The sequence below is a fragment of the Rhamphochromis longiceps genome, linkage group LG1 (genome assembly GCF_057381845.1).
Source record: "Rhamphochromis longiceps isolate RC_006_pf linkage group LG1, R_longiceps_female_GT1.1, whole genome shotgun sequence".
NCBI lineage: Eukaryota > Metazoa > Chordata > Actinopteri > Cichliformes > Cichlidae > Rhamphochromis > Rhamphochromis longiceps.
In genome coordinates this window covers 17,029,281-17,040,984 of record NC_140557.1, presented here as the reverse complement: position 1 = coordinate 17,040,984, position 11,704 = coordinate 17,029,281, and the positions used below count along the sequence as shown (strand labels likewise).

The 11,704-nt window shown below is 40.8% G+C and overlaps 1 protein-coding gene across 2 annotated transcripts; it reads left to right on the top strand.

The window, feature by feature from the left end:
- The first annotated feature begins 3,267 nt into the window (after nucleotides 1-3,267).
- Nucleotides 3,268-10,931, top strand: wt1b (WT1 transcription factor b). 2 transcript variants are annotated; one of them, XM_085400596.1, is made up of 9 exons: nucleotides 3,268-4,045; nucleotides 5,242-5,364; nucleotides 6,083-6,182; nucleotides 7,431-7,511; nucleotides 8,004-8,109; nucleotides 8,192-8,339; nucleotides 8,436-8,525; nucleotides 9,170-9,253; nucleotides 9,397-10,931. In XM_085400596.1, the coding sequence occupies exons 1-9, from the start codon at nucleotides 3,628-3,630 to the stop codon at nucleotides 9,516-9,518; spliced, it is 1,272 nt and encodes a 423-aa protein (XP_085256722.1). In that variant the 5' UTR covers nucleotides 3,268-3,627; the 3' UTR covers nucleotides 9,519-10,931. The 2 variants fall into 2 exon arrangements, with proteins under 2 accessions (XP_085256722.1, XP_085256716.1); XM_085400590.1 differs by having other exon boundaries at nucleotides 9,170-9,262.
- The last annotated feature ends 773 nt before the right edge of the window (nucleotides 10,932-11,704 follow it).

The window sequence follows — 11,704 nt, the reverse complement described above, 5'->3', positions numbered from 1 at the left end:
GATTGCTGAAGAATGTTTCCAACACTTTGTTGAATCCATGCCACGAAGAATTTAGGCAGTTCTGGTGGAAAAAGGGGGGCTGAGCCCCTATTGTAACTATCAAGGTGTACCTAAAAAAGTGGGAAGTGAGTGGATTTCCTTTTTGCATTTCACAGAGGCTCACCTACTGAAGCTTTTCAAATGAATAAAAATGGCCAATAAGAAGAAACCAGTGGGTGTTTAAAACATCACTGGACAAGTGTTGAGGCTGACACGTGACCTGTAGAACTGCACATTCTCCCGCAGACCTTTCTTCTCTGTTTCTTATCTCCAGTCTGATATACCACGCTTTGAAGAGTGCTTGGAGTTGATATGGGCTAATTAAAACAAGTGTACAAGCTTTATAAAACATAGCTTGGTGTTCTCTTTAAGAAGAAAAAAGTAATTTGAGGTAAGGAACAAACAGTTCCATGTGTACCCTTCCTGTTTAACAGAAACCAGCATATTTAGAAATAAGCAGGGATTTGGGTTTTTCTGTGCCACTCTCAGCACATCAAACTAACACCTGCTGCTCTTTGGCATTTCTCTGCTGCTGTTAAATGCTATAACAAAGCTACTGCACTGCTGATTACTAATATTTCAAAAATGTTAATAAATCATTTAAAATCAGCAGTGCTCTTGTTTTGAAAAAACAGAAACTGCCTTGTAACCTATGATCAGATCCAATAGCTTGAACGCAGATGTTTATTTAAATGGAAAAAGTAATTTATTTTGCATCTGTCCTGCCAGGTCAAATATCTCTGTAGTTTATCATGCATCTCTCTGGCTTCTCAAATTCCCCCTTAGTCATCGTGCTGTAGAAAGTTCCAGTCTTGTGTATTTCTTGTTAGGGGTCAGAGGCAGTATTGACCATTTCCTTTCTACTGCACAGTAATGTTGTTTTAAACCCTGAGTTAACCATAGATCGATCTGAAGAATGGGTGTATTTGGGGACTGCCATTCGTCATAAGGCTTGAAAGGGTTGTTTTCTCCCGACCCTGTCACCTTTGATGAATTCCCATTAAAGGCTCCACTCTGGAAGGCACAGCCAGCATTTGCCTTGGCTCAGACACACTGCATTTCCTCCTCTTTCTCTTTCTAAGTTTGACAAGATACTTTTAATTGTTCCACAACCTTTTGTCCATAAAGGACATCATTTTAGTTTCTGTTTGTTTGTGATGGGCGGACCACACAAGGTTTTTAAAAACTGCATTGGGAGAAATAAATTTTCTTCGCTTCTATTTTCAAATCTGCGATGTGGACATCCTCTAAATGTCAGCGTGTTCCTCAGGGATGTGGGGCTGCCTTTGCACTTGTTTATTTCCAAGAATAGAGCAAGTAGGAAAACTCTTAATCTTCTCCATGTCCGCAAACCACCCAGATGAATCTGTGCTTTAAATTTTAAGGGCATTGTAAGGTTATGACCACTGTAATGGATTTCATCAGATACGGTCAATAAATTCCTGGAATATTTCAGAAAGCAGCAATTCAAAGTACTTACCATGAGTACTGAAAGACGCATCACTGTAATTTTGCAACAATGACTGACAATTGTCTCTGTAACGCTACTTCAGCAGTTTGTCGGGTTATTTCATCACTCAAAGCAGCTTGTCACCTCTTTCCTTCACTGTTTCCTTCTCTTTCTGTTTCCCATTTCAAAAGTAACTAACCCACCACTTATTTTTAAGTTGATTCTGGGGTCAATAACATTTCTTGAATTACATTGGAGAAAGTGATGAAAGAAACTGGTTAACACTCTTACCATGTCTCACACTAATTCACCGATGGACAATTTATCCACAGTATTGTGGTCTGAATCGTAAAGTTATCCAATTTGGCATCGGTTCAGAGTTAAAGTAATTGGAAGTGACAGACTACTTAAGACTTTTTGCTCTCATTCATGTCCCCAGGAGGAAAAGAACAAACATTATACACAGAGTATGAGCATATTACCGACACACTCTGGGCTACAAGAGAAATAGTACATTTTGTGTTTTAGATCCCAGTTTTCTCAGTCGATAGGCATGGTGAGGACAGACAGTTTTTGCACATAATCCATGTTTCAAGATTTCTAACATGAACCTCATTAATCCAATACCAAATCACATTTTTTATACATTTTAAACAAATGCTAAAAATGATACAAGCACTTTTTTTTTAGCTTGATGATTACCATGGTCTTATCTCGGGCCAGCTATGATTGATTGTTTCACTGCACTGCTTATAGCACATATTGTGATTCTTTTAAGCTTTTAAAGAAAAGAAGGAGGAACCCGAGTGCTGATCGCACAAATACTGTAATGTTAAAAGATCCAAAGCAGCTGTTTTGGTTTATATAGGCATATTGAAGCTACTGCATTCCTGTGCAGTTCCTCTGAGTTAAGCTAGAGTTAAGGTCAAAACCCAATCTTTAACATGCTCACACACACACACACACACACACACACACACACACACACACACACACACACACACACACACACACACACACACACACACACACACACACACCCTCTCTTCTAATAAATAATTATCCCTCAGTGTGATGTGGCTTTGGTCCAAGGCCCTGGAGTTTATGTGAGCTGCTTTTAGTAAAAAACAGTACCATATCCAAAATGGAAACATTCCGGCCACATTTTATGCATTTTTGTTTTTACCATTTTTACATTTTGAGCAATTACTGTTTCACCTGTAATTTTTATTCAGTCTAGTGCAGTGTTTTTGCAAGCAGCTGTCTTGCTGCTCGCTAAACTGTTGCTTCATCCAGTAAGTATACATTTTGAAAGTGTATATTTCTGAAAACAAATGAGTCAGAGTCATAGGAGTCCAGAACGATAAGCATTTGTAAGAACAGCTCAGGTCACTAGTGCACTGACTAACATTTTCATTTTGCTGTTTTTGAACACATGTTTGAAAACATTTTTTATTTTCAAATTGTAGTTGCTCAGGTTTCTAGTTTGTTCTGCATCCTGAACACTGGACATGTAACACTGACTCCCTCTTTCATGCACATGTACGTGCAATCGATGAGAAACGCTTAAACTTGAACAAAGAAGGAAGAACAACACCCTCTAATCTAAATGTGACATTAGTTAGAATCTACTCAGAAGTGCAGTCTGTAAAAACAATAAAAAGATTTGCAGTCTCAGCTGGCTGGGGAAAAGCAAGGGAGTCATCCTCTTCTCATCCTCTCTTGCTCCTCCCCTTCTTCACTGAGTTATTCAGTATTTGAGCCTTCAAGAGAATAAGGAAAGCCAGACATTATAGAGACAGAGGGACAAGGAACTGTTTATCTCACAGGCTCCCACTTCAAATCCACGGCAGGTACCCAGGGAGCCTGAAATTTGGCATCCAGATTTTGTTCAACAGTCAGTTATTTTCATTATTCACTTTCTCACAAAAGATTGGAAACATGGCTCCTCTAGCGCATTGTGACCACTGATGTCTGTTTCTGCAGAAGTATTTCCTCCATGCTTCTTGTTTCTTCAGATATTGTTTTTGTTATGCGCTTAAGAGTTCATTAATGTTACTGTGATTTCTTAGTTGTACCTTCTTTTGGAATACGATCACTACTTTTTTGGACTGGATTTTCTTGAATCTCCTTCGCTAATGTTGACCGAACCGTGTGGAACCATGTCACTGGGCTCAGATGTTCGCGATCTGACCCTTTTACAACCTGCGCCTCCTGTGCCATCCTTACCAGGAGCTGGTGGCGGCTGTGGGATGTCTGTTGGCGGGGGCCCGTGGACCCAGATGCTGGACCTCCACCCTGGCTCTCCATACAGCTCCCTGCCCTCCCACCATTCCCTCATCAAGCAGGAGCCTGGCTGGGGCACCGCTGATCCGATAGAGGACCCTCACTGTGGACTTGGGGCCTTCACAGTGCATTTCACTGGCCAATTTACAGGCTCGGGCCCCTGTCGGACCGGGGCCTTTGGAGAACCACCTTCAAACCAGCCAAGAATGTTTCCCAATGGAACCTACCTGCCCAGCTGTGTGGACAGCCCTCCTACACCTAGGAATCAGGGTAAGCATTCTTACTGCTAATCCCTTCTGTGATACCATCAGTCAATAAAATGTTTTTTTAGAGACAGCATCATTCTATACTGCCATTAAATGTGCTCTTGATGTTTAAGAGTGTTGTCAGTAATGTTGTGTCTGAACAGCATGTCATGTTCTTTACTAGGTCATTTCAAATCACAACAAATCCTTTGGCATCATCATTATTATTACCTCTCAGTTTTGGGTTTAATTAACACAGTATTGCATGTATATATAAAAAGTGTAAGTATAAAAAATAAAAATTGAGTCCTTTGACTTCAGCTGCTGTTTGAGCAACTTTTTATACAAAACAGAAGATTAGTTTGGTTCTTATCTGGAATCATAATTAAAAATGAAACTACATAAATTTTGTTTCAATGTTTCTGTACAGGAGATAAGACACATCTGCCACTGTCATAAACAATTCTTGCATTTGCTATCTGCTGGGGTACATTTAACCTACATGTTTGCCTGCTGCTTTCAGAGGAAGTGTGCATGTGAGACTTCTTTGCCCAGCGCAAAGTAGTTTTTGATGAAGTGATAAAACAGAGTGGTTTTCTGCAAGTGGCATGAATCAGGGAGTTTGTGAGTCATTTTTCTTAGAAATTTACTGACATCCCTTTTGGGCCTGACGCTGGGTATCACAAACTGTCCATACTGCATTTGTAAAATAGACATCACATTCACTTTCCTTGTGATTGTACAATTCTTGTGTGCTACAGCAGAATACATCAAAATAGTTTTCGTTACATGTTTCTTTCCCCGTCAAATAACTAAAATGATACTCTTTAAAATTTTCTCTCCCCTTCTATTTTTTTTTTTTTTTACAAAGCATATGCTACAGTAGCTCACATCAGTCCATCTGTGGTGTGTCTGCCAAATTTCTTTTTCCACCTGCCATAAATAATGCAACCACAAAGCCAAAGATAGATGGGGGGAAAAAGAATATGTTACAAGGAAAGAGGATTTAGTAGTGCGATGAATGTCTCCCTGCGGTAAGCCTGCCAGGGACTAAGAGCTACTATCAAGGGGATATAGATAACTGACCAGATACTGAAGACTTTGCAAGCTTCAGAATGTTGCAGTGATGTTTGAGATGATGATCTAATGACTCGAGCAGGCAAATAGGCTCATTTTATTTCCATCACCTCTCTTTTTTGTTGTTTTTGTTTTTTCTCTCAGGTTACGGAGCAGTCGGTTTAGACAGCAATCCCAGTTACGGTCACACGCCGTCTCACCACACTCCTCAGCTCTCCAGCCTGTCATTCAAACACGAGGAGACACTGTCACCGCCAAACAGCATAGGTAACTCTTTACGCCCCGGCGCCTTTTCATTTGATCTGCAGACTGGAAGGCTGTCGTGTCACAGCAAGGTTATATAAGTAACCCATCATTTTTCATATCACAACAGAACCGCTATTATCCATTTCCCTTCATCTCTCCCCATCTCTGTCTGCACATATATTCATATACACAGACATACATAAACACACTCTCCCTCTTGCTCTTCAAGCATACAAAAGGTTAATGATTCTGGAAATTATAACTTGAGGAAATGGCTTTATGCGACTCTGTTGGAATGTCAAAAACTGTCTAGGGACCAATATACTATGTGAACCTGAAAAGGACCAGTGGTTCTCAACGACCTGTTCTCCATTCTGTTTTTTTTTCTCTCTTGCCGTTCATGTGTCTTTGAAATGAACTCATATTTGTTTTACAAATAAATTTAGTGTGTCTGGAAAAATGATTCAATATAATATCAATGGTTTAGAAGCATTTATATCGCAAGTGGAACAGTGATGTATTGTATGTAATATATAGTTTTAACCAAAAACCACTAAAATTAACAATGTGTTCAGTGTTTTCTGTTTTTTTCTATGTATTTCACAGTTTCATGATCTTTTCTAGACTCCCAGCTTTTCATTTAAAAAAAGCATATTATTTTAAAATCTGAAAATGAAATTGTTGTAAACACTGCATCCATATTTTAAACCAGCCTTTGTATTTTTTTCATTTGATTTAGTTGACCAGCAATTTCCAGCGCCTAATCCTATGTTCAGCTGCCATAATCCTTCAGACTCTTGTCCGAGCAGCCAAGCGCTGCTGCTGCGAAATTACAACAGGTACAATAATTTATCCCTGTATGAGTTTGTTTTTGCTTTATTTCCCCTTTTTTCTGGTCCTCAGTCATCAGTTCATGTCAGATTCTTTCCACTGACACCATATGCAGCTTGCTCACTTGCTGGTAATTTTTAGAAGTGTGAACTCTCCCTGATCCCACATTAAGCCCCGTGTTTGCCTCTACAGCGTCTGGGTTGTGAATCCTAATTTGTTCTGAGGTTAAGTGCTGCCCACTGGTGCTCAGCAGGCCAAAACAAACACTTAAGTGATCTACTGCTGATGTGTCTCAGTCCACCCTCAGGAAAAATGAGGAGAAAAGTAAAAAGGAGAAATGTTAAGTGAAAGTGAGAGTTGCAGAGAAGCTGCCACTGAAAATCTGCTTATTTGAATCTGTAGATGTGTTTCTCACTTGTTTTCCTTTGGATGGAAAACATCTCAAAGGGTAAATTAGGATGAAATTCTTCAAATGCCGCCCCGCGATGTTGTTGAAGAAAAGGAACATGTACAACTCAAATACTAGGACGGCAGCTGATAAGAACGGGGAAGACTGCACTGTTGTTAGAGCTATTGCATGAACTGGAAACCCTCAAACAAACACGCACACGAGTGCACGCGCTCATACACATGGTGTACATATGTCAGATATCAGTGAGTCTTTGCACAGTTTTACTTAGTTCAGAACTGATTAGTGAGCCATCGCAATCCTTCCCTCAAGGACTTCTGAAGGAATGTGGTCCAGAATTCCCCTGAAAGTCTTTCCCGCCATTAATGATACCGAGGACAGAGTGATGTCATCCACGGGTCCAGGGTGTACTAGGCACAGAGGCTCTCACCCCCACAATGAGTGCACAATCCCATCTTCAAGTGTGCGAGTTTGTGTGCTGTGTTTGTGTGTGTCTGTGTGAAGTAGTGTGATCTGCCAAGGTAAAGAATGGCTCAGTGCCTGTGTCTTTTAATGAGGCCAGTGAGGAGTGTGGTGGGTGGACAGCATGTGTTAATAAGTGAACCATTTGGACTTCCCCTGAATGAAACATCTTCATTTTATGTACAAGGGAAGAAAACTGTCAGGAGGAATTCAGAGTAAATCTTGTCTGTGATTATTAATTTCAAGGTTATTTCCAAAAAGTAACCAAATAATAAATTTAAAAAAAACCTGAACATAGCCTATAAATTACTTTCCCCGCTTTCCTAACTCTGCTGTAAGTGCAGTGTTAACCCTGTTAATGCCGTATGCTGTATGTTTTACTCAGTGATAACCTGTACCAAATGGCATCTCAGCTGGAGTGTGTAACATGGAACCAAATGAACTCCTTGGCATCATCTATGAAGAGGTGAGACTTTGTCGCTTTTTATTTTCAACACCATATTGTGCAGCTTTTAGTCTTCACTGGTGCTTTGTTTATGTGCAGTCTTTCACTTCTAATGCATGTTCTAAATGCTGAGTTGAGTATTTGAAGGTTTTCTGGTTTAGGCTACTATAAAGTCATTCAAACTTTTAAAAAGGAAGAAAAAAGAAGGAAACAGAAAGAAGGGGCCATTTGTGCTAAAGAATGTGAGACGAAGCTTTCCTTGCTCAAAAAATTAAAAAAAAGTCTCAGATGAAGTTTATGTAGGATCCCGTCACCTAAATTTACAAGCTGAGTGAGAAAATATATCTTCAGGGCCCTGGATATATTGTTAGAGGCAGGCATGTTTAAGGGTTGTTTGGAAGAGAAGAGGAGAAAGGCTTTTGTTCAAGTTGGAAATCACTCAGGAAACATGGCATTTATGTCCTAAATACTCCACTGTTATAATTAACTTGTAACTTTGTTCCTGCCTACCAGCGGCCATCCAACCAGCTATGACAGTGACCCCATAGCCCCACCTCCACCCATGCTTGTCAGCACCCAGTACCACATACACACCCACGGTGTCTTCAGAGGACTTCAGGTTAGTCAGGTTTGGTCACACATATGAACAAAGACAGAAAGTGAACTTCCTCAGTGTAAATCCTTCTCCTTTCTTCTTAAAGGATGTCAGACGGGTATCTGGTATCACTTCCCCTGCTGCGAAGACTTCAGAGGCCAGTGAGAAGAGACCGTTTGTGTGCGCTTATCCCGGCTGCAGCAAGAGATACTTCAAACTGTCCCATCTGCAGATGCATGGCCGCAAACACACAGGTGGAGGCTGTTTAGAACATTTGTACTCATTTGTCCTGCCCACTTTGAAATGTGACGACTTTAGGCTTCGATGATGACGGCTGGTTTGTATTGCAGGAGAGAAACCATACCAGTGTGATTTCACAGACTGTGGACGCAGATTCTCTCGCTCGGACCAGTTAAAGAGACACCAGCGCAGACACACAGGTAGAGTGGTGTTAAGCTAGTATATCTAATCCCTCATTCCACTATAGATAGGTACATCAGGTTTCCTTTTTGGACAATACATTTAAAAAGTAATTACTTAAAGGATTTTGAATTTCCTGGTAGTGTGGAGGAGGCAGTTTTGAATGAATAATGAATATTTTTTGAAGCGAGAAATGAGTCATTGTAATTAGTGTTTCATTATTTATAAAATCCTGGCTGCTGCCTTAATTCGCCTTTTAACTCTTTTTTCTTAAACCTTCTTACTGCTTTCTAAAAATATAGCGGCCATCATTATTGCTTCAAGACCCCGTAATGCATGAAACTATATCATTCAATCCAGGAACACAACAAAATAAATATTTAGAAATTAATTCACTACGAGAAACAAATAATTTTTCTATGTATTGTGATTTTGTATTTATTTAATTGATAATACTGAATGCTGCATAACCAGAGTGATCAATTATAATCCATGAATGCTAGAATTCCCATACCTAGAATGAATCTAGAGTAAATTTGATCACATTTTCTTAATAGCAATTTTTAACCACTTAATCTTACACTTAACTTCTGACCCTCTTCTTACCGTTTCCACACTCATTCATGTTTCTGACGGTGCAACAACAACCGTCATCTCTGCGTAGGAGTGAAGCCCTTTCAGTGTGAGACGTGTCAGAGAAAGTTTTCACGGTCAGATCATCTTAAGACACACACTCGGACTCATACAGGTAAAACAAGTGCGTATACCTTTATTTTCTACTTCTCCATTCGAATTGATTTACACACAATAAGTGCCTTCACTGAATTCACTCTAAAGCAATGCTTTCTCCTGTTTTTCCCCTTTTTTTTTTGCGTGTCCCCTCCTTGTCAGGTGAGAAGCCCTTTACATGCCGCTGGTCCAACTGTCAGAAGAAGTTTGCCCGCTCTGACGAGCTGGTGCGCCACCACAGCATGCACCAGAGGAACCTGACCAAGCTGCAGCCTGCCATCTGAGCAGCAAGAGGAGGAGGAGGAGGACAAAGAGGAATGTGACAGTATGTTGTGCCAGCTAGTAGAAAAAGATGCCTGGATCCTGGTCAGCGGTTATGGTGCTTTGCCAGACTTACCGAAGTGGCGAGCGCAGCTGACGCCTGCGTCAACGTCAAGACTCACAGATGATCCCCAAGGTCGTCAAGATGCACTTCAACCACTACTAGCAATAAAAGTGCCATTTTGAGAGGGTATAATGCCACAGTAACGCTGAGCCAAGATTTTTGTTTTTAACTTCATGAGATGAGGAAAATGTTGACATACTATTTTGAATATTTTACAACACATGCACTGGCTTCTTCTTTTGTTTTTAAAATGGTCTCACCTCTTCAATATGTTGGACATTGTAAACTGGATTTAGAGCAATAAGAACAACTCCTCAGTGTTTGTCTGTTAAGTTGAACACAGAGAATCTTCGGTTGTGGGAATGTCGACATCTTTATCTTCCTAAAGTGTACATTGACTGCCCAGATTGCTTTGTATATACTTCATGTGGTGCATTTGCTCACAATATATGGTGCCTTTTATATTCTTGTGCATTTATAAAATCTTGAGTCACATCAGTGCACGCTTGTGTTGGCGAGAGACAAAGGAGGTGTGGGTGTTGTCAGGTTAAGAGGCCACCTATGAGACGAGGTGGGGGTGTGAGGTGGGTGACAGACAGTAAAACAGCACCCCTCTGTGACTCTGACAGGTTGCAGATCTCACCCTCCTAAATCTCAAGCACACATCTTCATAAATAGGAATATCTGGAGCCCAATAAATCTCATTAGAAAAGACACATACCTCAGTGTCAGCAGGCTGCTCTCCACTGACTGCCCCCTTATACGCAGGCTGGGCCCCAAAATGCACACATGCACATGCTTGAGTTCTTGCTGTACATAATAGCCTGCAGTTTAGAACAACACTTTACACCTTTTATCCACATGATGGCAGTGTCATCCTTTCTCGTCTTGCAAATGGAACTTGTACTCAGAGTTCTCGACTGTGACTGAATTCATATACTGTTTATATTTTACCACCTCAGCCTGAAGATGTCCAATTTATTCTTGCATGTTGAGTATCAGTACAGACTATATTTCGGTCCATGAAATATACATGGTTTCAATAGAATGTGTGTTTTTCAGCTTATCTGCAAATCTAGAGGAAAGGCGATGGGATGATTCAGCTTCAGAGGGTGTGTTAATAAAATATGACTCAGTGTGGGCAGAAAGTGTTGTTGCATGGCTCATAGTATGTTTTAACTGTTATCAGTGTGCTCGCATATGGAAAGCACAGTGTACGTTTAAAGAAGACATTTATCCAACAGAAGCCCAAACAGGGTACAGTGTGTACCTGCTCTTTTCACGGCAGCCCTTTTACACTTGACGAATTAACAAAGATTAAAATGCCTTTCTCCTACTTCAGGGTCACAGACGGCTCATTTGAAGTGCAGATTCAGGTTGTTTTCCAATTCCCATAATGGCAGGGAGGTAGTATCTCTGTGATGTTTTTTTCTGCTTCTTAATCCAGTGCACTTTGATTAAGAAGGGCTCGTCTTTGTTCTTACTCAGCGGGGGTGTTGTGAATTGCTGGAAGATCAGACGGACAGAGTGAAAGACAGAGCTGAACATTTTACTCACTTCAGTTCACTCTTTACTGGATATTGGCAAGGCTTTCCGGAGCAAGAGGTTCTGATGCTTTAAATGTCCTCAGTCTTTACTACCAACGACTATCACACTCACTCAGATCTGTGCCCTATACACTGATCTTCTGCATTTCTTTGCGGGCATGTGTATTACCCAAACAACACAATAAATGTATGCACTCAGTCCCATCCTGCCAAATGTTACCCCCAGTCTGAATGCATGAACACACACATAGGCGTACACACACTCGCTCGCGCACACGCCACCAGATGCCCCCTCAGCTGTACTGCTGGCAGTTTGCCTTTAAGGGGTGTCGGCATGGGTAATCTCAGGTGACGTACACCTGGTAAGGCACAGCCCAAGACATCTGTAGGACAGCAGGCCTGCTAGCTTCACAGCCTCCACAACCACATGCAATGTCCCGAAAAGGTTTCTATCAAAAGTAAAAGTTATTTAAATTCACTGTCACAAGGAAAGCAAAAGAAAAAGGTGCATCTTTTTCATGATTTAGTTGTATGGAAC

Coding starts and splice junctions, on each gene's coding strand:
- wt1b (XM_085400590.1), top strand. CDS start 3,628: ATGTTGACCGAACCGTGTGGAACCATGTCACTGGGCTCAGATGTTCGC. Junction 4,046..5,241: donor TCCTACACCTAGGAATCAGG/GTAAGCATTCTT, acceptor TTTTTCTCTCAG/GTTACGGAGCAGTCGGTTTA. Junction 8,340..8,435: donor GCATGGCCGCAAACACACAG/GTGGAGGCTGTT, acceptor TTTGTATTGCAG/GAGAGAAACCATACCAGTGT.